This window comes from Aphanomyces astaci, assembly GCF_000520075.1.
Source record: "Aphanomyces astaci strain APO3 unplaced genomic scaffold supercont1.19, whole genome shotgun sequence".
Lineage (NCBI taxonomy): Eukaryota > Oomycota > Saprolegniomycetes > Saprolegniales > Verrucalvaceae > Aphanomyces > Aphanomyces astaci.
Genome location: NW_009798282.1, coordinates 32,605 through 55,598, shown reverse-complemented (window position 1 = coordinate 55,598; position 22,994 = coordinate 32,605). Strand labels below are relative to the sequence as shown.

The 22,994-nt window shown below is 46.4% G+C and overlaps 7 protein-coding genes across 8 annotated transcripts; 3 read left to right on the top strand and 4 right to left on the bottom strand.

The window, feature by feature from the left end:
• Positions 1 to 1,294: 1,294 nt before the first annotated feature.
• On the bottom strand, positions 1,295 to 2,261 carry H257_08465 (hypothetical protein). Its single transcript, XM_009834335.1, has one exon. It carries the CDS (start codon positions 2,205 to 2,207, stop codon positions 1,335 to 1,337), a length of 873 nt encoding a protein of 290 aa, XP_009832637.1. The 5' UTR covers positions 2,208 to 2,261; the 3' UTR covers positions 1,295 to 1,334.
• A 169-nt stretch (positions 2,262 to 2,430) lies between these two features.
• H257_08464 lies at positions 2,431 to 5,390 on the top strand. 2 transcript variants are annotated; one of them, XM_009834333.1, is made up of 7 exons: positions 2,431 to 3,161; positions 3,211 to 3,340; positions 3,390 to 3,407; positions 3,455 to 3,604; positions 3,661 to 3,817; positions 4,485 to 5,047; positions 5,138 to 5,390. In XM_009834333.1, the coding sequence occupies exons 1-7, from the start codon at positions 2,503 to 2,505 to the stop codon at positions 5,267 to 5,269; spliced, it is 1,809 nt and encodes a 602-aa protein (XP_009832635.1). In that variant the 5' UTR covers positions 2,431 to 2,502; the 3' UTR covers positions 5,270 to 5,390. The 2 variants fall into 2 exon arrangements, with proteins under 2 accessions (XP_009832635.1, XP_009832636.1); XM_009834334.1 differs by having other exon boundaries at positions 4,485 to 5,390.
• A 1,878-nt stretch (positions 5,391 to 7,268) lies between these two features.
• Positions 7,269 to 8,181, bottom strand: H257_08463 (hypothetical protein). Its single transcript, XM_009834332.1, has one exon. The coding sequence runs from the start codon at positions 7,994 to 7,996 to the stop codon at positions 7,361 to 7,363; it is 636 nt and encodes a 211-aa protein (XP_009832634.1). The 5' UTR covers positions 7,997 to 8,181; the 3' UTR covers positions 7,269 to 7,360.
• Positions 8,182 to 13,323: 5,142 nt separating this feature from the next.
• Positions 13,324 to 14,352, top strand: H257_08462 (hypothetical protein). Its single transcript, XM_009834331.1, has 2 exons — positions 13,324 to 13,730; positions 13,788 to 14,352. Exons 1-2 carry the CDS (start codon positions 13,381 to 13,383, stop codon positions 14,263 to 14,265), a joined length of 828 nt encoding a protein of 275 aa, XP_009832633.1. The 5' UTR covers positions 13,324 to 13,380; the 3' UTR covers positions 14,266 to 14,352.
• Positions 14,353 to 16,502: 2,150 nt separating this feature from the next.
• Positions 16,503 to 19,467, bottom strand: H257_08461 (hypothetical protein). The gene is made up of 11 exons (XM_009834330.1): positions 19,402 to 19,467; positions 19,289 to 19,344; positions 18,969 to 19,238; positions 18,746 to 18,924; positions 18,507 to 18,693; positions 17,598 to 17,841; positions 17,181 to 17,424; positions 17,036 to 17,127; positions 16,875 to 16,925; positions 16,702 to 16,812; positions 16,503 to 16,629 (listed from the first exon to the last, which is right to left on the bottom strand). The coding sequence occupies exons 1-11, from the start codon at positions 19,417 to 19,419 to the stop codon at positions 16,609 to 16,611; spliced, it is 1,473 nt and encodes a 490-aa protein (XP_009832632.1). The 5' UTR covers positions 19,420 to 19,467; the 3' UTR covers positions 16,503 to 16,608.
• Positions 19,468 to 21,433: 1,966 nt separating this feature from the next.
• Positions 21,434 to 22,072, top strand: H257_08460 (hypothetical protein). The gene has a single exon (XM_009834329.1). It carries the CDS (start codon positions 21,458 to 21,460, stop codon positions 21,950 to 21,952), a length of 495 nt encoding a protein of 164 aa, XP_009832631.1. The 5' UTR covers positions 21,434 to 21,457; the 3' UTR covers positions 21,953 to 22,072.
• Positions 22,073 to 22,200: 128 nt separating this feature from the next.
• H257_08459 (hypothetical protein) lies at positions 22,201 to 22,661 on the bottom strand (the record flags this gene model as incomplete). The annotated part of the gene is made up of 3 exons (XM_009834328.1): positions 22,201 to 22,362; positions 22,448 to 22,518; positions 22,631 to 22,661. The coding sequence occupies 3 exons, from the start codon at positions 22,659 to 22,661 to the stop codon at positions 22,201 to 22,203; spliced, it is 264 nt and encodes an 87-aa protein (XP_009832630.1).
• Positions 22,662 to 22,994: the final 333 nt, after the last annotated feature.

Here is a 22,994-nt window from a genome sequence, read left to right as displayed (position 1 = left end):
GGGTTGTAAGAGTGGGAGGCGTGGGGTTAGCGGTGTAGGCCTTGAGCTGGAGGTTTTCTTTAATGAGCGGCAGCAGAGATGGTGGACGCGCTTTGGGATGGAGGCCAGTTTGGTCTTTGAAGAGAAGTTTTATTGGTTCCAAATACGACGTTTTATCACTCGCTTGGGGTTGGTGTGAGGGCACGGGTCGCCGGATAAATTATCCAGCATTTTGGAAGAATAAGGATTTTGAATTAACAGTGAACAGTCTACTCACTGTCAATCCAAGATGTATTTACACTTCAATAAATTTAGAACCTACCTGTAAGAAATTGATGTATTGGCTGCAAAACTGGCTGGATTTGTGGCGATGTGGATGTCGAGTTTTTCCAAATATCGGGCTGGCGAAATGCCGGATAAACAGGAAATGAGGGACAAGGCGTTGATGTTGAAGGTGAGAACTTGGCGGTAACTTAAGGAAAAATGAACAGCCTTACTGTAGGTAACTTGGATGAGTGTAGGTGTACGTCAAAAGTATGTACTACCTCCAGACGGAAATAGAAGTCCCTTTTCATTCTTAGAGGTTTATTCAGAATTAACCGGAATTAATTACTTTATAGAGTCTCTTTATATGTATCCGGATACGAGTCACGATTTTATACTGATTATATTAAAGACCTGCATTAATTTATATTCTGTACAAAACATAGTTTAACTTGTTGCTGACTATTTGTTCATGCAGGTAGAATGCATGCAAACCACAAACATTCATAGAGTAGAACCCCCCTTATCCATTAGGGTATTCATCTTTAAGGTATTATATTCCACAGGGATACGGATCATACAAAGACCTTTACAACAAGCATACTTAGGGCAAAAACAGATAACACCATCAAACAAATCACCAATTTTATTAATTTTCACCAAAAGGGACTTCTATTTCCGTCTGGAGGTAGTGCTACTGATCTCCACCCTTAAACGAAACGGAGCAAATTATGCAATTCACACAGTAAATTAACTCTTACAGGTATTTGCAGGCTGTCTGAACCAACCATTTATACATGCATTCAAGCGCTGGGCGTCTCCAAGTCAGAGCTGAGTATGCCAGTGCGTCTCCAGCAGTTTCTCACAGTGGAAATGATGTCATCCATTTCAATGCCAAACGATTCAAGTGTTCGAATTTTGAAAAAGTCATCACCTTCCGATATGGTTGGATAATATAAAGTTTCAAAAATTATCTCAAGTTTACCCCGTTTCGTTTAAGGGGGGAGATCAGTACTTCGAAGTATTAATAGTACTATAGATGTGCAATTGATTGGTTGCGAAATCTGTCTATTATTGAAAACGACTCTAATTCAAAATGCAAAATCTCGACCAGAAAACACAACGTTAGCATCACTTGGCCCTTCCTCCATCGCGTGCGACTCCAAGTACCGGACGATGTCCCTGTGTCCGGCTGTTGCCGCCGCCTCCGTGGCCCACACGGCATCCCCTTCGTTCCTTTGTTCGTTCAAGAAGCGGACGATGTCTAGGTGGCCAGCCGCCGCCGCCCACGCCATCGCGTCCGCGGTACACCCCTCCGTTCGATGATGATGGAGAAACTCAACAACGGCGAAATGACCGTTCCTCGCGCTCACATCCATGCCGTAAGGAGTGCAACCTTCGGTGCGATGCTCATGCAGAAACCGGACGATCTCGAGGTGGCCGTTCATCATGGCGCCGTTCATGGCGCTGCGAGTGCATCCTTCCATTCGGTGGTGGTGCAGAAATCGCACAATCTCCAAATGTCCTTGCTCTGCAGCAGCATTCATCGCACGGGTGGTGCATCCAACGTACCCGTGTTCATGCAACCACACGAGAAGATCCAGGTGGCCGCGAGAGGACGCGATGTCCAACAGGTTTGCCAGCGACAGGAGGTCTCCCTTCGCGTGGAGGCAGAGCAGCAGATCCATGTCTCCTGACCATGCCGCATACCGCATGAGATACGGCAACGATTGAGGTCGGCATCGAAGGAGCTGCACAAGTCCATAGTCACCTCGCGACGCGAACCACGGATAGAACTTCTCGTGGAACGGCACGACGCTGTGCGCGAAGGTCTGCACAAGGAGATGGGAGAACGGAAGCAAGTCCTCATACACTCCATCCTGGTAGCTGTAGATGGTGGTGGGGATGCCGCTGCCGAGAAGGACCTGGCATGCCGCCGCCGATGCTTCAAATACTTCCCACATGGCGGCATTCGGAAATGAGGTGGGAATGTGCGGAATAATATCACGAAATCCTGCCACATACAATTTGCAAGTCAATTGAGGTTGGAAAGTCTGTAAATAGTGTGAGTCATTTCTTCGATGAATTATGCCATAGATATTGCTTTATTCCAAGTAAACAGAATGCATGCGTTCGTATTCAATAGAATTAGGTGGAGTAAAGTCGCAGGACTGCTGTAAATACCTTAATTAGTGTACGAATCCAGGGTATTGTGCGGAGGGCGTTTATCTGTCAAAACGAGTGGTATTCCCGTCGATTATGGCAGGCCGCGGACGAGAACTCACCCTACCTGCATGGATGCGACAGCAGCAGCAGCAGGAAGCTCCTGTGCCGCCACCTCCTTCCGTTCATATGCATCGACATGACCCGAACATCTATGCAGATGCCAGCGCCGATCTGCCGAAGCCGAGTCGCAGCAGCCGCGATGATGGGTACGGTGGCAGTACCAGCACGAGACCCCGAGAAGAGCCGCGACGCGATGAGTATGCTTCTTCTTCTCGCCAAGACAACTCCCGTCGAGAAGACATCTCATCGTCGTCTCGACGGGACGAAGTGCCGCACTCTTCCCGTTCGAGAGACGACGCCCAACCTCCTCCTCCATCCTCGTCGTCGCGCAGCAGTCGGGACGACGTGCCCCGTAGCAGCCATCGATCCAGCCACCACGAGTCTCGGTCTGACAAGCCTCGCGAGAGTGACCGCCGAGGCAGCGATCGAGGGAGCGCGTCGGACCGCGGCTCTGACCGTCGACGAAGAGACCGCAGTCGGTCGAAGGGTAGCAGCAGTCGTGATCCCCGACGGGACTACGACGAGCCGCGCAGCAGCCGCTCCTCTCGCGGCGATCGGAAAGGCGACTTCAAGAAGATGGAGGGCTTTGGCACGCTGTCGCTCAGCGGGTCTGGCCGCGTGCGCGTGCGGCGGTACTACCACCACCATTTCTACTTGCACATGATCTAATCCTCCAAGTAGCTTTGACATTCTTCCGGCGGGCGTCACCCAGGACACGGCGGCCACGTACGCGGCGGAAGTGATCATGCAAGCGAAACTGGCGGCGCTGTCGGGCATCGTCGGCCCCGCCTCCTTTGGACCTCCCACGAACGTACGTCCATCTCAACCATACCGTCGATCTAATCATTTGCATGTCCTAGGCCCACATGCATCACCTCGTAACGACCTCCATGAGACTCTCCATGATCATGCTCATATCTTCTAGTCATTTGGAGGCAGCCAGCACTCGCGCCATGCTCGTCGGCTGTACGTGGGCGGCTTTGGCGAGATCACGGAAGCCGAGATCGAGCGCTTCTTCAACGAAGTGATCGACAAAGCACTCGGCGAAGTTCAAGAGCATGGCTCGGTCGTGTCGGTGGGGTTCATATATTTTTCGACTTTTTTTCGACTTTTTTTCGCCTTTTTTAACAGGTGTACATCAACCGCGAACGCCATTTTGCGTTTGTGGAGCTGAAAACGATCGAACTGACCACAGCATGCATGGAGCTGGACGGGATCACGTATCATGGCCAGCCACTCAAGATCCGACGCCCCAACGACTACAACCCGTCCGCCGTCAAGGAAACTGGTAGAAAATACGCTTATATTTCGTCGATTTTTGGCTCTTTTTTCGACTTTTTTTAACGATTTTCATTGAAACCCTTTATTCGTATTTCTATATTGTTCCATATGATTGGATGATCAAACGAATATTCCAGGTGTTTCCATATTGTGTGCGTTTCACCCAGATTTGATCATCCCATATTTAAGCTTGAACAAACTATGCCATACAAATATTAGTATATATGTATATGGTTTTGCCCCCCCATACGGACGGATTGGGCGAGTCAAACGTTTGGATTGGCAGAAATTCACCAGAATGGAATATTTTGATTGGTTTAGACCGATTATTATTAATCCATTCTCTTACGACTTTTGATTCTGCTAACGGATGACCGAATCGATCTATCTCCCTCTGAAACTTCAATATATATATATATATCATATGTCACAGGTGTGGCGATTGTTGTATGTTTGTCCATCTTTAAAGGAATCTATCATCCCACTATGGTTCCTGTAATACCAAGTCCACACGCCTATATATATATTATATATATATATATATATATAAATGTCCACCTAATATCTATATATATCTATGGTTCCTGTAATACCAAGTCTACACGCCTCTTGTTTATTCTATATATATATATATATATATATAAATGTCCATCTAATATCTATATATGGTATAGGTCCCATCCCGAAACTGGATGTGAATGCTCTGGGTATCGTGTCGACCTCTGTAAGCGATGGTCCTGGCAAAATCTTTGTCGGGGGGCTGCCTTATCAGCTTAATGAGGAGCAAGTGAAGGAACTTTTACAAGCATTTGGCGCGCTCAAGTCTTTCCACTTGGTGAAAGAACTCAACACCAACCTATCCAAGGGATATGGCTTTTGCGAGTATTTGGACCCCGCGATCACGCAGATTGCATGCGCTGGGCTGAATGACATGCAAGTTGGCGACAAAATCCTCACGGTGCGGACGGCGCAGACGGCGGGCGGCCTCTTCCCCCCGCAATTTGACCCCCTCACGGGCACCGAGCCCCTCGCGGTCGTGCCGTCGGCGCCGCTCGGGCAGCCGTCCCGCGTGCTCGTGCTGCTCAATATGGTCACCCCCGCCGATCTCTCGGATCCGGAGGAGTTTCAGGATATTTGCGACGACATCCGCGCCGAGTGTGAAAAGTCTGGCGCGGTGCAAGATATGGTCGTGCCGCGCCCGGGGGAGGCGCAGTACCACCCGTCGTCAGTGTGCAAGGTAGGAAACAGTATTGGGCTTTTTTGTGCATATTTTGGGTTTTTTTTTAGAGTTTTTTAGAGTTTTTGGATTGTGTAACGTGGAATGTAGATTTTTGTCGCATTTGCCCAACTCGAGTGTGCGGAAGCAGCGGCGAATGAACTGCACGGACGCGGGTTTGCCAACCAGACGGTCGCCGTGGAATTCATGGACGAAGCCAAATTCACCCGCCGTGACTTTTAATACTAGGACGTTTTCATTCGTTTTGACAGGGAATTACTATTAGACCCATCGTAGGACGACTTAACAGTGCACGACAGCTTCGAAGGTGCCTTTGAGCATAACTTTTGGTACAAAACTGTTAGCCAGAAAAGTTTAATATATCATGTGTCCACTCTACAACTGGCTATTTTGAACGAGTCCCGAATGTTTATAGTCTTGCCAAAACGATGCTTCGAAGTTTCAAAACTAGTGAATTTTCATCCTATAAACTTATATATTTATCAATCTAAATATCCTCCTGTGACTAATGGGTATACACATATTATGACCAATTTATTGGATATTACTCAGTATAATACGTTTTCATTGGTCTAAACTATGACAACTATATTGTTGGGTCGCAGAAAACCTCTTCATAATCGATACAATTCTGAGAAGCACCCTCGACGCTGTCGAGCACTGTAAAGTATTGTTAGAAGTCTGGACTACTATAATATGTAGCCACACTATAGAGAACGGGGGAGAAACACGCCCATCTCTATTGTGCTTTCGAGTGAAATTTCATTGTGTTGTGGCGTGGTTTCTCGTTGGAAGTTAAATCGATTTGATTGGCTACCTCAGCTCAAAATTATTAGCCAATCAGAACCCTCTCAATGAAATTCAACAACCAATCAGATCGATTGTAGATCGGTTTGGTCGGCGCGATTCGATTGCACCCCCTCCCCAAATTTGTATCAAATCGACAATAAGTTCTGATATATTTTTATTGGATATGTCTTGCAAAACTTGTAAAATCAAATACAAAGACTATTTTAACCAATCAAGTACCATCGATACTTAACGCCTTTCGATTGGTCCATTCAAACATGAAATTAAAAACTGTCAGTAACGTCAACCGATACTTCGAAGTAGTTACTACAGTGTAAGTCGATTCAAAATGGCAGACGACAATCGATGATCGACCAATCAAAACTCAGATCACTAATCAAGTAGCCAATCAAATCCAATCTTCGACCTATGCAACATTGTATTAGTGTGTGACTTCAATTAGTGTGATACTACTGGTCAATACAAAGAATCGATCGATAGATTTGGTGAATCAGCACACCAAATTTTGGGTAAAAGGACAATATCAATAGCTGTTAATAGCTGGAACTATTATTAATAATAGCGCTGGTATTGGAGATTCGGTATGAATTTCCGGACCCCGTTCAATCGAATCTCGCCGAGCGAATCGAGCACCAATCTCTCCCATTGGTCAATCCGAAACTACTTGTTTCTGATTGGCTACAATCCATTTTCGAGTTTCTACTGGAAAGGGCGAAGTGGATATTGGCCAATCAGATGTCTCGGCTCTATTTGTGCTCGATTGAACGAACCATGCAAAATTGGGAAATTTGAAGAAAATAGACAATATTAATATTAGGTGCACGTATTTGGTGTTGGAGGTGGCTTTTGAGAATCGATTGTTAGTGTAGCATGTTAATATTGACATGGCCACGTATCATGAAATGGTTTCTTGGATTTTCATTGGTCAATGGATCGAGTCGGTGTGTTTTGATTTGTTGATCGGCTTTCTGCCGATTTATTACTGTCAAGTCGATTCGAAATTGGAGAGTGCTCACAGTCAATGGAAAATTAATTAGCCACGCCAAATCACCAATCCAAAGCCAGACCAATCAAATCCACTCTTCGAACTATTCAATATCGAATTAGTGTGTGTGAGAAATTAGTGTGACACTGGACAAATCTCTCCATACAAACGTCAGTACAAAGCACAAAGTTCAAACTTTGGGCAAAACGACGTTCCCCGCTCCAGAAAGTAGTCCGCCGAATTGACGCGTCGGAAAAATTGACTTTAACGTTACTGACAAATGCACTTGATATGCAGTTGAGTGTCACGGAAGGATTTGAGCCACTACACGATGACCTGTCGAGTGTACAGTGTAAAGTTGAGTTTTCAAAAAACTATTTGATCAAAAACTATAAAATTAGACGCAGAAGTAGTAATTTTTAGAGTCGAAAATTATAGTAAGACAGATTCAAGATGGACGACAAGTACTCGTACGCACAACACCACTGTGAGATGTGTGCATATTGGTGGCATGATTATTACTCGACGACGTGAAGTGTTCTGTTGTGGCGAAATAGAATCTGATGTGTTTGGAAGCCAAAATGCAGGGCCGGCGCCGTCCAGAGGTGCCACCACGCGTGCAGCTGCACGTTAATCGGAAAATGTGACACTGTATAGTGGCAGCATGTCCGATCCATCAGCCACGCCGCGAAGCCCAGTGCAGTGGCCACTGCCGCCGCCAGAATCCGCGGCTTGGCAGCAGGTACGTCCCTGGAAGCAGCGGACAACCGAACGATCGTGGCGAGAATCATGACAACGAGGTGGACTTCACAGACTCGCGAAGTTGAAGGCGCCAGTAAAATGGTCGTCGCCGCCAGTATAAAGTGCCCCAAGGCGGCTCCAGTAGCATGTTCGTGGTAGAGAAACACGATGATGCCGGTCTCAAACATTTCGTCGAGGCGCTGGAAGGACATCCACATGGTCGCATGAAACAGCCCTGAGAACACCCCCGTGAGGCAGCAGCACACCGCCGCACGACGACTATACCCGTGAGCCTCTTGCTTGGCTTTGCTATTACGAGATATAGCACACAGCCCCACCACCACGTATGCTGCGTTCGTCAGCGTGTTCCAGAATTCAGCCACGTAATAGCCGATCTTGGGCAGGATTGTCATACCGGTACCAGTACTGTAGTACACACAGGATCGACTCGTAGTCTACTTCGCACCAGTTGGTGGCAGCAGTAGCAGGCGACCAAAACCCGACAGCATCTCCGGCGGCAGACACATTTGACTGGATCGAACTGTGGCCGCTAACCAGGGCGTCAAAGAGCGTGGCCGCTAGGCTGCCTGGTGAGGCCATGAGCAACAAATGTAACCGTCGTGTAACCGATCATGACTTGAAACGGCGGCGGCTATTGGTTGTGTATAGTTGCTTTTGAGTCGGTGTTGCAATCTTGCGTTCTTCCACTGCATGTCCGTGCTATATGTCATCTGTTAGCTGAAGCCACCATCAAGTTAGATGGCGAATAATGAGTATCTGCATTCATGATGCATACCTACAGACAGTACCAGTGGACGAAGTATATACTAAGTACTTATACATACAACCGTTGCTGCTCCAACAATATCAGACATGGGCACCCCCGTCGGCCGCTACAACATCCGTCAAAGTCCAGTCTCGTCCGTTCGCAGCGTGGATCATCGCTGTGCTCACCCTCAAACATGTCTTCAGCGCCTGTTTCTTTTGCATTCAGGTGGTGAAGTTCCTTTCCCTCCGAACTGACTGACGACGTCGACAACAACTGCCTGAAGTGCCATGGACACCACATCCTGATGCAACGTCGTTCTTGCCTCTCTTCGGTTGTTTGCGCTGCTGATGTCATCCCACTACTTCAACTGCAGTCGCCCATCTCCACCTTCCCCTCACGCTTCGCCGTCCCCAAAGCAGTAGCATGGCCAGTCAAGCAACCCTTTTCCCCGTCGCCACCGCCTACTGAAGCTCTCCTGTCACTTCTTTGAGACACTTCACGTGTCCTTGTCCGTCGCCAATGGTCGCTAAGTGACTGCGTAGGTCTCTCACATGGGGCTCAACTGTCTCATCGCGCCTTGGTTCGTCGCTGCACCCCCCTCGTCCCCTACAGTAATGCGTTGCGACTGCGGGGCTGGCGCGCCTCGTGAGCTTTGGCTTGTCCAGTTTGCTTCCGTTTCTAGGATCATCGTCACTTCCTTGACGTATTTTTTGTTTGCTGCAATGCCGCCAGCTTCTATGGGTGGACAACGAATATCGTTTGTGCACATTGCCCGAGCCAAGGTCGTGTCGTCGCCTGTAGACTTGTTGGCTAACACGGGAATCCACCACGTGTATATAAACTCCAGTGAGCTCTATCCTCCGCCCATAAATCTTCTTTTCAAGACCCAAACACATCCATCACCCCAGCATCACTACCGCCCTCCCCCTTAAAGTCAAATTGTTGGCGCTACCGATTTGCCCAGAACTTCGCCACGTGTTGCAGTCGCTTTGTAGGTATTAACAGCGTGGTCTCCTTCGCCTTGTCCAGCCGTGTGCAAAGCACAAGCGGGTTTCGATGGAAGTTGTTATTGCCGGCTTGCGCTTACCAATTGCCATGCGTTGCACAACCAAAGTCTGGAGACCCCCGAGTATTAATCGCAACGAATGCCTCAATTCTTGTCTCAGGTATGGTCGATTTGGGGCTGAAACTACTTTGTTGCGACACTGATGCTAAATTGTGATAACGTTAGTACGCTGTCATTAATATGAGGTTGACGAAACGGACCTTTTAAAGTAACTACCTGCTGCACATCAGCCTAGGACGTTACTGGCGGTTTCGAACGTGATCTAACGTTATAGTGTATTTCATCATTCTTGTCTTGCCTGGACACGACTTCAGTCTACCTCAATCCAAACTAACGTTAGTCACTGTACAGTTGTAGTTTACTCCTTCTACATAGTAGTAGTACAAGACCAACGATGCAGCAACACACACACATTTAAACATCACCTGAAACGGTTTCACATTGCAGTTACGAAAGAGCTCTATATAAACCGCAGTAGCTTTCGACGTGATTCAAATGGTGCTCGCGAGTTCCGGTGCTGAGATCCGCTGTGAACAACCCGTCGAGCGAGACAAGTTGGTCAAGCTGCTGCTACCGACTATCTGTGCTCAAAGTGGGGGGGGGCTTCTTGACAGCATTGAGAGCTAAGTACTTACTTACTATGATAACGTTATCGCAAGTGTGCTGGGTTCCGACATGGATATGGCCCGCGCTGTGGCTCAACAGGTCGTGCGACCTGTTCGCACTTTCAGTAACTACTAACAACTATAAGTAATTCCAACGTTAACGATGTAGATTTTCAATATTAAACAGAGCTGCGTAATGGAGTTTGTTTTTACTCTTCAGCACAGTGTATTTCCTTTCTACGTTCACTTCCATTAAACACGTAAACTGGTTTATGCAGATCGCGCTGCCAAGGTCTGCTGCGCGACCTGCCGATGTTGTCCACACAGTCCTTGGGTCCTCGCAAACGCCCCACAGCCATCCATTTTACACAGAGACCCCCCTCCATGTGCCCGACACTTTCCGCCCGTTTGCGCTGGAGTTGTGCACCCTTCCGCTGCACACGTGATGGAGCCGCCGTGTCGAGAGCATCTGCCTTGTCGTCTGGCGTATGAACTGCACCCTGCGACTCTGCACATTCGAGCGCTTTTGAGTCTCGGCAACGAGTTGTTTGGGTGGTCATAACGCGCCTGGGGCTTGGCTGCGACGTCTGGACCGTGTGCCTTGTCGGAGCTCCTCAAAAAGGGAAATGTGTCGTTGGCAGCGGTGGGGGTGTATGGCCTTCGAAGTGGCAATGACATAAGACCGAAGGCGCGGCTGTGGTAGAGGCAGTAGTTGCCCAGTTTGGCAAAGTGAGGGCACCCGTGCGTGGCGCAACGAGTGTGCATATATATATATGGCTGTTGCGTTTGCAATGCGAATTTGGAAATGAGCTATGCGCCCTCACTCGTGTAACGTCACAACACAACCTTGTCCAGTGATCAACCTGTGCGGGACGATGCGTCTCTTCGCCAAGAGGCGCTGTCGGGAGTTCATTACATAGCGTAGGCCCAATGTGTTCCTAGTACACCCGACGACACCATCGACATTCCCGAAGCCTACTACCAGTAAGTAGAAGGGCCTAAGGTCGCACAACATATTATCCTGTTGTTCCAGGTTGAATGCGAAGCACTATTTTGGTGTGCTGAGGGTTCCCCATTCATGTTCGAGGTGTACTTAGTTAACCGTCGATCATTCATAACTAAGCTAAGGATCCATTTGGATTGTCCTTCTGGAGACTGGGAAATCTTGAAAGTATTGTTAACGTAAAATGCCAATATATGACATAAGTATTAATAGCTACGATTACAACTTTCATTTGATTTTGAAAAATGGGCATACCGGTAATTATCTCCGTCCTGCTTCATTATTTTCGAGTTCTAAAAAGTCCTAAAAAGTAGAGAATTCCCTGATGACCACTCCATGATTAAGGTTTTATGCTTTTGGACAAAGCTTGGAGTCCTTGGAAACCGTTTTAGGGGCGGAACCTCTATAATTTTGAGTGCCAATATACTGTTAATATGTAAGTCGTATATTTTCACCTTACTTTTTGTATATAATTCTGAATAGAAATTTAGAGGTCCATTGTATGATTGGTGCATAATCAAATTACGATATATGATTGGTGCATTTTCGTACGTCCAAATTGGTCATACGTCATAAATTGGCACTTTACGTTAACGTAAAAACTCATTGGAAGTAAACCCTTGTAAATCAATACCCTGTTCGTTTCTATCAGTCAACCAGAAAATGGAGCTTCGGAAACTCCTTCCGAAATTATAACCCGTGAAAACGGATTTGATTTCCTCTATAAAATAATAGCGAGTTTTCGAAAGCACTTTTGAGATAAGATTCAGGTTGTCGACCTCATCTCAAAAGTGGAAAAAGTAAAACGTTCGGTGACGAATTCAAGATGCGGAAAAGACATATTCACATCTTTCCGAAGTACTACTTGGAGTACTTTTCAGAGATTCAGATACGATATTAACCGAATGAGCGTGTATTGCCGCTCCACGAGTTTCGACGGACGAGACATGTAAGATACTGCTCTCGTATCCGAGTTGCCGTCTTATTAATGACTACTACGTACGGATTAGTCAACATGTTCACCCCAGTTCCTTGGTTACCTGCTCTAAAGATTGACCACCCGCCACTATGCGTCTAGCTATCGCTCTGTCCAATGTATATCTTATAAAGCGGCTTGACGAAGTCACTCTTTTGACCAGCATGACCAGAACGAGCCTATGGATGTTGATTGCGTGAAGGAGTGTACCGGTCCGCTGATGCGAGGCTTACTCCACCGAGTCACCAGTATGCGAACATATTATCCGTATTCTCTTAATGTTATCGTAAAATTTGAGACACTTAACAAGCCTCCTGCAGCAGCGCGGGTCAGTTAAAGCCTGTAAAATGTATTACCAGTAACGTTAGGTCCAAAACCGCTCCACACAAATCTTTAAATGAAAATTTATGAGTGAAATAGCTCTATAAATCGATAGTTCATTGGAATCACTAATACAAGTCAATTGCGGAAATTCGCAAAATTGTAAAAACGAATAGAGGCCACTTACAATAGAAAGGCCCCAAATACCGGATAAGCGGTCTCATTCCGGGATAAGATTACAATAGAAAGGCCCCAAATACCGGATAAGTGGCCTCATACAGGTGTGTTGTACCGGATAATGCCTACTGTATCCGGTAGACATATGTACTTTCGCAGGTCATTTATCAAAACCTCTGATATATTATAGGAAAACCTCTCAAACAATATGTGAACCTCTAACACATTATCATTACAGTACTGAATTGAACCATTTTTCAGAAATTAAAGGCTGGCTTTAGATGACGCGCACCCTATCTCAACAGTTCCGGAGATTCGGAAAACTTCGATTTCCAATTTATAGAGGTTTATAAATTATTACAGGAATTTGGGCAATCTTATGTCAGCAGCGGTGTTCTGAAAACTCTCTATTGACATGTGAGATACAGTAGGAGGCTTGTTATCTCAAAGTGTCTCAACTTTAAGACAGGAGAATACGTGCAGGAATTCCTTGGACTTCGCCGTAATTATGAATACGCTTTATATCGATATCCTGCAAGAACGAATCTTTCAGACCCAATTGAATGCTAGTATTTGCTCTATCTTTTCTATTCAACTTATAAGTCACACGGGTTGACGTACCACTATCCTGTGAAAAATTGTACTTGAAGTACTACGTAGTATAAAGTTTCAATTGCGGCCAACTTTTAATTTAGGACTACTAGTACTTACTATTAATACTCGAGGGGTACTATTAATATTACTGCAGGATTAATATTAATACTACTTTGCCAACCTGTTGAAGATACCATGCGTTAAATACGTTAAACGCGTGTTCTTTGTCGCGACGACTGCTGAGAATTCGTTGCGATCTTCATGGCAGATTCGAAATTCCTCCAAGATGTCTGGACGACTGGCGAACAAGATTGCGGTGGTGACGGGCGCCGGCGGGGGCATTGGCCGGAAGAGCGCGCTGCTCTTCGCCCTCGAAGGCGCCAAGGGCGTTGTGTGCGCAGACCTGAACCTCGACGCGGCCAAGGAAACGGCGAGACTCGTCGCGGAACTCGTGGGCAACAAGAAAGTGGCGGTCGCGATCGGCGCCGACGTGTCCAAGAGTGACCAGTCCAAAGCAATGATTGACCTGGCAGAGAAGACCTTTGGGGGACTCCATGTGTTGTTCAACAACGCCGGGCTCATGCACAGCAACGATGACGATGCGGTGTCAACGTCAGAACAAGTGTGGGATCTCACGTAAGTTCCCATCGTCATGGACTTGAATGATTTGAATCATCTTGTGTTCTTTTGTAGCATGGCGGTCAACGTGAAGGGAGTGTTCTTCGGATGCAAGCATGCGATTCCGGCCCTTCGCCGCTCCGGTGGGGGGTCGATCGTGAACACGGCCTCTTTCGTCGGGGTTCTTGGCGCCGCGACGCCGCAACTGGCGTACACCGCGAGCAAGGGTGCCGTGATCTCCCTCACCCGCGAGCTGGCGGTCATCCACGCGCGAGAAAACATCCGCGTGAACGCGCTCTGCCCAGGCCCCCTCAACACGGAGCTACTGCAGAAGTTCCTGGACACGGAAGAGAAGAAGCAGCGCCGTCTCGTGCATGTCCCCATGGGAAGGTTCGGGGAAGCGGCAGAGATGGCCAAGGCGGCGCTATTCCTCGCGAGCGATGATGCGTCGTACATCACTGGCACCAAGTTCCTCGTTGACGGCGGCATCACCGCGGCCTACGTCACCCCCGAGCAAAAGGTCGACCCGTTCGGAGGCCCGGCTGACCTTTAAACACGCTGGAATTGCACCAAAAGAATGCAATATTTGGATTCCTCATTGCCGTAGTAGTATTAATAATACTATCCCCTGAAATTGGCACTTTTGGGTCATTATATGAACAACACATCAACGGCACGTTTTGATTCGTCATAAATATCGAATATTAGCCAATCATACAGTAGTATTATGTCCCAATGCATGTAAAATGAATAATTCCCTCATTAAAACAGTTCCACTGTTCTATTGACCGGAAATGAGGGAATTATTTCATCCGGATAAACATTTTCTCCAATAGCCCTGTGTAACCTGGGACTCCGTCCTACCCCCGGTGAGTACATACGATGCTAAATCTCAGTGGTTGGCGATAGCTAACCACTGACATGCACTTAACCCCTACCTAGTAAGAAGTGAGGTGGTCTGACCATACAAAGTTCCATATAAATCTCATTGAAACAGTATTTCAAACAGTGGAACTGTTTTAATGAGGGAATTGTACCATGTAAAATAGGCTAGTAGGTTGAAGTCAACCTACTATGAACAGAGAGATGTGACATGAGGTAGTACAGTCCACATGTGCTTGATGTTTGTACTCGGGGTAATGGGGATGTGTATGTACCATGTTGCGAATTCCATAAAGAATTCTGAAATTGTATAGTTTCAATTAAATATATCTTCAAGTTTGTTTTGTTGATTTTTATTTTTCATGTGTCTATCTGCGAAATCAAAAACGCATGCGATTGCTCTCTACTTGAGTGTGTGATGTGTAGCTTGAATGTATCGGTGGTGATGATTGCACCTCTTTTCGCTATCGAGAAGGCGAGACTTACCTCTCTATATCTATAAATTATTCAATCAAAGAGGTTTCGTTTGATCCAAGGAATCGACCGCATCGATCGAACTAATCGAGCATGGAAATTTCGAGAGGAAATGAAGTGGTAACTATCGTGAATTCGATATTGTCGTGTTTATTCGACATGCAACACAACCAAATATACCGAAGAATCGGCACAAAGATTTAGCCAATCAGATTGCAGGAAACCATCACCAACATCGAATTAGTGTGTGCCAGAAATTACTGTGATTCCAATCACCACAAGACAACTTTTTACATACTAGTACAAACTTCAAAGAATCGATCGATGGATCAGCACAAAAGTCCAAATTTTGGGTAAAAGGACAATCTAAACTTCCAAAATTGTTTATCTAATCAATATGGAATCACACTGGAGTTGTGATTGGTTGAATATACTTGTTCTTTCTGTAAGAGCCAATCAGATATATCCACTCAAAATTGGAGTAGTAGCCAGCCAGCCAATAGCGTTCGTTGACGGGGTCTGGAAATCTGTACCGAATATACAATACAGTTCTACTCGAAAATATTATTTAATCAACGTTTAAACTGGTAAGGTAATGCATCAATTATTGACACTGTTTTTGGTCAAGTTTTGGTCGTGACTTCAAATCCCAGTAGCTCGAGAACGAGAACGATTATTTTAATGCTGATAGCACCACAAGAGAATATAAAACGCCATCATTTTTTTGATATATCATTGAGCATGATTAGACTACATTTCAGATTTGTATCGAAATTAAATGTTTTGAGCTTTATGGTCACGACTTTTGAGGTGAATCAATTCATGACACCCTTTAAAAACCTTGATGTTTGTATTTGATTAAATTAATATGCAAAATAATTTGATCAAAAATATAATTGCATGCACTTTGAAATACGTAATAAAAATTTACATGAATTTAATTAGTCAGATTAAAAAAATGCAGTTACATTTTAATTCACTGATGTGGATCACAACAGTAGCAGCATACAGTGGAGGCATCCACTCGTTGCGACGAGCAATTCACTGCTGCTTCTTTGTCTATAGTAGCAATGGCTCTAAAGTGAGTACTTCCATGTATCACGTAGCTATGCACAACTGCCGTGACGCTCTCGTAGGCATGTATGGCGGGACAGTGTCAAGTGTTTCTAGTTGACATTCTATATAATACTTGTATTTTTTTGTTTGAGATTGAAAAAAACTGACCAGACTTCAGCATTGAGACTTGTAATAAAATATAGAGACGAATATTATCATATCCAATCATACAAGGCCAACACGAAATATCGAGATGATATTGGCTAAAAGTCAGACAGTCTCATAATTTGGTGCCGTGTCAACAATTGATGCATTACCTTACTATTGATAGAGTTAATACTCGATCGAATACTACTACTATCTATGGAAGTTTCCAAACTTTGAACATGATGGATCATATTACAACCTTACGAAGTTATTCAATGCATCAGCCTGTAGTGCGGAACTAGTCGATCTGTAGACCTTGCTCATAGTTCCCGCTGGATTAGGGCAATTTGAAGTTCCACTACAATACCCCCCCATCCAATCGTATCAATATATATATATATAATATAATTATATATATATACAGCCGTACCCCTTTCAATTGCGTAAACGCTGCAAATCCATGCTCCGACAACGAATGCCCTTTGCCCGTGTCTTTAACTCCCGTCCACGGCAAATACGCATCCACGGCGTCGCATCGGTTCTATCAATCCATATTTAATATATATATATATTTCAATATCCCAACCAGTCAAATATCCATACCAAATAGATCGTCCCCGCTTCCAATTGTTGGCCCAAGCGTTTCGCGCGGTCCTACATATACAATAACATCAGCTATTTCCACCCCATTTCATCATGAAAATTGCTATATATTGTTGAAAACAACATATCAAAACACAAGATATAGATAGAATATATCGTACGATATCTTTGGTGAAAATTCCCGCCGTGAGGCCGTACGAGCTGTCGTTCATCCAGTGAACTGCTTCTTCATCCGAGTCGACGGCCATGACACCTATAAATCACAAGTGTCAAATGTCCCCAATACATACATATATATAAATATACCGAGAATCGGCCCAAACGACTCGTGCTTCATCAAGTCCATGTTGTGGTTGCAATCCCGCACCAGAGTCGGCGGAAAGAACCGCCCGCGCCCCGTCGGGTCGTGCGTTTCCGATGGTTTGGCGGCTTTCGTGAGCACTTTGCCGCCTTTGGCCACGGCGTCCGCCACCTGCGCCGACAGCACAGACGGCGCCGACGCCAGCGCCATCGGACCCAACGTCGTGTCTTGTTCCATTGGATCCCCTAACTAGTTTCGACAAATATATATAAATATATATATCGTCAAAAATTTAAAACAATCTTGTGTCCAACTCCAAATTTAATCAACCCTCCAAACACGATGATACAATTCCATGGGTACGATGTATTTGGACATCAACCATCCATAGTATATATATATCGTGTGAGTTTGTGGCTTACGTGATATGCATTGAAATGTGGCACCATGGCGTCAAGAAACGCTTCGTACTGGGACCGATGCACATACACTCGCTCGACGCCGCAGCACGACTGGCCCGCGTTATAACATGCGCCGTCCGTGAGTCCCGCGGCGGCGGACGCGACGTCGGCGTCTGAAGCCACGTACATGGCATCCTTCCCGCCCAGCTCCAGCGTGCTGTGGATGAAGCGAGTGGCGCCGATCGCAGCGTGAACTTGGGCGCCTCTATGTGATTGACGAGAAATCCACGTGAAAAAGTATGCAGGTACGTTGGTGCTGTATGTAATTTAGATTGATTGGGCGTGATAAGTATTAAAGTTGCAAGATTAGCGAAAATATAACACATATATATATAGACATAGTAAGGAAAAATAGGCAAGCTACCAACACGGCGGTGACAATGGCGTGTGCAAACGGCATGTACTGTACTATTAATACAACCATACAGGCAATAAAAGTCGATGAAATAATATATATATATATTGTCGATTTGATACAAATTTGGGGAGGGGGTGCAATCGAATCGCACCGACCAAACCGATCCACAATCGATCTGATTGGTTGAATTTCATTGGAAATGGGTTTTGATTGGTTAATACTTTTGAGCTCATCTGAGGTAGCCAATCAAATCGATTTAAATTCCAACGAGAAACCACGCCACAACACGAAATTTCACTCGAAAGCACAATGTATATATATTACTACACCCATACAGGCAATAATAGTCGATGATATGTATAAATAAATATATATATTATTACACCGTGCAGGCAATAATATATATATATATATATATATATATATATCGCCACATGAAAAAGCAATGTATCTAGGAGATGTTCGCGGGATGCTGACAGGATATGCGTTTGGTGGAAGGAGGATCGTCTTACCCTCGGACAGAGCCAGTAAAGGACACGTAGTTCACGGCGGGGTTGGCAATGAGGGCGGCCGCGGTCGCATGCGTGCAATGGACGGATCGAAGCAGATCCCGAGGAACGCCCGCTTCATGGAGGGTGCGCTCGTAGTGATCGCCGCAGAGAGGGGTCTGCGGGGAGTGCTTCAACAACACTCCGTTCCCTATGCATAGTCATGTTGATGGGAAAACACGAGAAAGGACATGTGTGTGTACCTGCAAGGAGCGCGGGGATGACGGAATTGACCACGGTCACCATGGGGTAGTTCCACGGCGCGATGACGAACACAACCCCGACGGGTTCCTTGGTGATCTGCCGGAATAACCCCGCCTCGGGTGGCGACGAGAACGACGTCGTCGGCGCCAAAGCCTTGTCCGCGAGCGAAATCATGATCCTACCGAAGCATGAGAGACAGGAGGAAGAGGATGGGAACCCGACTTGGCGCGTTGGATCGTGCCCTTGACTTCCCCCACGGCTTGCCCGAGGGGTTTGCCCATTTGACGGGAAATGTCGGTGGCGATGGTGTCAATGTTTGCGCTCAACACGTCCGTCCACTTAGTGCACACGGCCTTGCGCTCGTCCAAGGTCACGGCAGCCCATTCCCGCTGCGCTTTCTTCACGCGAGCCAAGATGTCGGCAGATTCCTTGCTGGAATGCTGCGCGACTTCGACTTCCGTCGCTAACGTGTATGGATTTTGCACGGCAAACCTGTGCATGCATGTCATGAGCCAACTGGACGACGGTGAAGAGACACGTACGACGCGAAGGAGCGAGCGTTCACACGACGGACGAGCGAGGAAGTGGCGCCCTTGGACTACGTGGGGGTGGTCAGCATGATGATGATCATGTAGCTGCGGAGGACGGGACGTACCTTGAGGTATCCCAGCATGTTCTTTCGACGAGAAGATTGCAATAATAATCCCAAATTGTGCTTGAGTATTATTCTATAGATATATTTTGACCGATTTCGAATTGTGTCGCTTTGGGCAAGATATTTACACTTGAATTCAGTAACTCCGAAACGAAAACCAGTATTCGGTAAAATCATATGGCGTTCGGTTTCTCTCTTGGGATGATATGATTGGCTAAAAAAGAAAAGCTTGGCCTGGATTTCAAGACCCCGTTTTGTCACATCATTCCTGGGATTAACCTAGGTTTTAATATTTAAACCTAGGTTTTTCAGTTCATGGTAAATCCATATAGAACAGACAAATGGAATCGATTGGACATTCGGCGACATGCACGATACGTATATGGATGGGTCGCCAAGGCACCGCCGCCTGCACCAAATTATATGGATGCTCTGTCGTACGTTAAAGGCGTGGTGAATGCGCGTTTAATATGTGCGTTTAGTTAAACGTCGGATGTTATTCCTACTTGAAGTTCAAGTTGGGTGCCTTGAATTGGTCCTTGTTCTGCCATTTGTGAGCGAATGATTTGGTCAATTTTTCGCGAGGAATAACAATACGAATGCCCCTTTCGATAGCCAATCGAATATCTTGATTTGAACCAGGGGTCCCTGGGATAGGCCAGAAGGGTTCACTAACGTATACTGCACTAGGTAATAGTAAAGTTAGTATGTGTTTTTCGTACAAGAAAATCAAGCCAATTTCTGCACCCTTTTGATTGCACATGCAACCTTGTTCCTCCAATAAAATAAATAAATCGCTTTTCGTATGGTTTAGATTAAATTACTGAGGTTTGGATTATTATTATTAAGGCATTCCTCCCGATAATCATCAGTTTTTACTCCGCTCAACGCTTCATACCTCGTGCTTCGTCTACTTCGAAGTTAGCCCTCGTTATCCGGATTGGACGGATAATTCCTTGCGGAAATAGGGGAAGCCAAGGATCGAACCGACGACCTTTGAGTTAAGAAACCGATGCTCTACTGAGCCGTGACTACAGTATATACTTCGAAGTACTACAGTAGTACTCGGGGAGCTTGCTCTTCATCCGTTAGGCGCCAACGAGCTCAATGCTATTGATATTGATATTACGCTCTAAAATTAAGATCACTCAGCGGGCACTTAATGGCCTCGGCCGTGTACGCCAACGAGCTCAATGCTGCACTACATGTATCTCCCAAAACAGAGAATTGCATTATTGCATACTGACCAACATACTTCACCACACCTTGCCAGCATGAGACATCGCGTTGGCATGGCTGACATGACATAAGCCTACGACGACACCTGTAGACGACGCTACATGTAACTGTTCTATGTAAATAGGCAAAACGCTGGGCATCCATTCTTGTCAGAGTAGCTCACAGGTATTCTCGTAGGCTGTAAGCTTAGTGTAGTATAACAGTAACGTTAGTTCAGTAAAACTCCGATAAACGCAGATGAATCAACCAGGATTAACGTTAACTATGCCAAGTTCTCTTACTAGTATGCCGATTACAGCAGCCTTCCTTCCTATGAACATTTTCCTTGGGTGTCGACATATACTAGTATATAAATTCATGTTTGGCCATGTCCTATACGTATATCTGAAACTGTACGTATACGAACATGGAAATGCAATGAAACGATCAAATGACTTTAGAACATAAGGGCTTGATGACTTTTGGAACATCAACGCATTGTGATCAATGGCTATTCAAAATCACATATCGACAACTCGGTACTCATCACTCAAATTGCAAACCCCTTGCACTCTCATGCCTACGTGTAGTTCCTTTCCAACCGAGTGTGTCGTCCAGCTTATTCTGACGCATGTGCGGGGGTTAGCGTGGTGGAGGGAAGATGTACGAGGCCTATCAATACAAAGGCAGTTTCACAACTGGTCGTCCCGCAGGGATTGGTTTTTGATCACTGGCCAAGACAACTGCACTGTTGACGTTACACAAGTGAGGGCGCATAGCTCATTTCCAAATTCGCATTGCAAACGCAACAGCCATATATATATATATATATATATATATGCACACTCGTTGCACCACGCACGGGTGCCCTCACTTTGCCAAACTGGGCAACTACTGCCTCTACCACAGCCGCGCCTTCGGTCTTATGTCATTGCCACTTCGAAGGCCATACACCCCCACCGCTGCCAACGACACATTTCCCTTTGTGAGGAGCTCCGACAAGGCACACGGTTCAGACGTCGCAGCCAAGCCCCAGGCGCGTTATGACCACCCAAACAACTCGTTGCCGAGACTCAAAAGCGCTCGAATGTGCAGAGTCGCAGGGTGCAGTTCATACGCCAGACGACAAGGCAGATGCTCTCGACACGGCGGCTCCATCACGTGTGCAGCAGAAGGGTGCGCGACTCCAGCGCAAACAGGTGGAAAGTGTCGGGCGCATGGAGGGGGGTCACTGTGTAAAATGGATGGCTGTGGGGCGTTTGCGAGGACCCAAGGACTGTGTGGACAGCATCGGCAGGTCGCGCAGCAGACCTTGGCAGCGCGATCTGCATAAACCAGTTTACGTGTTTAATGGAAGTGAACGTAGAAAGGAAATACACTGTGCTGAAGAGTAAAAACAAACTCCATTACGCAGCTCTGTTTAATATTGAAAATCTACATCGTTAACGTTGGAATTACTTATAGTTGTTAGTAGTTACTGAAAGTGCGAACAGGTCGCACGACCTGTTGAGCCACAGCGCGGGCCATATCCATGTCGGAACCCAGCACACTTGCGATAACGTTATCATAGTAAGTAAGTACTTAGCTCTCAATGCTGTCAAGAAGCCCCCCCCCACTTTGAGCACAGATAGTCGGTAGCAGCAGCTTGACCAACTTGTCTCGCTCGACGGGTTGTTCACAGCGGATCTCAGCACCGGAACTCGCGAGCACCATTTGAATCACGTCGAAAGCTACTGCGGGATTCTAGGTGGTCGCTTTGAGGATGGTGGCGCCGGGGCCAGCCACGTTCAACTAACAGAGCAATTGCCAGTCGTCGTTAAGTCGTCACCAGTGCCATCACTGGGGCGTAGGATAGCAGGTCCAACGCAATCAGCTCCGACACGGTCTGGAACTCCGAGTCTGGTGATATGAATCTCTTCACTTTCGATCAGCAACTTCACCCCAGGTAAAACCTGCATATCGAAAAAACGATGTACCTTGACTTGGGCACTCAAAAGTAGGAGGTTCGTACGGCCAACAAGTTCAATGTCGTAAGCAGGCATGTATCTCTTTGTCGTGTTGTTCCAGTCTAATCACGCAGAGTCTCTCGTTCGAGAGGGACGATTTTCACATACAACCGATACCGTTCGCGCTGTTGTTACTCGGTAAACACAATGGGTTGGCCACGTTCGTCGCCATCCCCTACCCATTGAAATACGTCCACCGTGCTCCCAACTGCGAATGGATTCATGCCCCACAGCTCCACCCCAAGGTTCAGAGCTTGCAGAAATTCCCTGCCCTCGATGACGTCCACTTGCTAGTGGACATATGACTTTCCCTTGTTTAGGACAACATGCTCGTGTAATTCCTTGCTCATTTGCACCGATCGGGGAACT

Excerpts from the sequence above, each read along its gene's own strand:
- H257_08465 (XM_009834335.1), bottom strand. The coding sequence starts at position 2,207 with ATGTGGGAAGTATTTGAAGCATCGGCGGCGGCATGCCAGGTCCTTCTC.
- H257_08464 (XM_009834333.1), top strand. The coding sequence starts at position 2,503 with ATGGCAGGCCGCGGACGAGAACTCACCCTACCTGCATGGATGCGACAG. Across the intron at positions 3,605-3,660 it reads AGCATGGCTCGGTCGTGTCG|GTGTACATCAACCGCGAACG; the intron begins GTGGGGTTCATA and ends CTTTTTTAACAG. Across the intron at positions 5,048-5,137 it reads ACCCGTCGTCAGTGTGCAAG|ATTTTTGTCGCATTTGCCCA; the intron begins GTAGGAAACAGT and ends CGTGGAATGTAG.
- H257_08463 (XM_009834332.1), bottom strand. The coding sequence starts at position 7,996 with ATGACAATCCTGCCCAAGATCGGCTATTACGTGGCTGAATTCTGGAAC.
- H257_08462 (XM_009834331.1), top strand. The coding sequence starts at position 13,381 with ATGTCTGGACGACTGGCGAACAAGATTGCGGTGGTGACGGGCGCCGGC. Across the intron at positions 13,731-13,787 it reads GAACAAGTGTGGGATCTCAC|CATGGCGGTCAACGTGAAGG; the intron begins GTAAGTTCCCAT and ends GTTCTTTTGTAG.
- H257_08461 (XM_009834330.1), bottom strand. Across the intron at positions 17,842-18,506 it reads TTTACTGGCTCTGTCCGAGG|AGGCGCCCAAGTTCACGCTG; the intron begins GTAAGACGATCC and ends TCAATCACATAG. Across the intron at positions 16,926-17,035 it reads GAATTTTCACCAAAGATATC|GACCGCGCGAAACGCTTGGG; the intron begins GTACGATATATT and ends TTGTATATGTAG.
- H257_08460 (XM_009834329.1), top strand. The coding sequence starts at position 21,458 with ATGCACACTCGTTGCACCACGCACGGGTGCCCTCACTTTGCCAAACTG.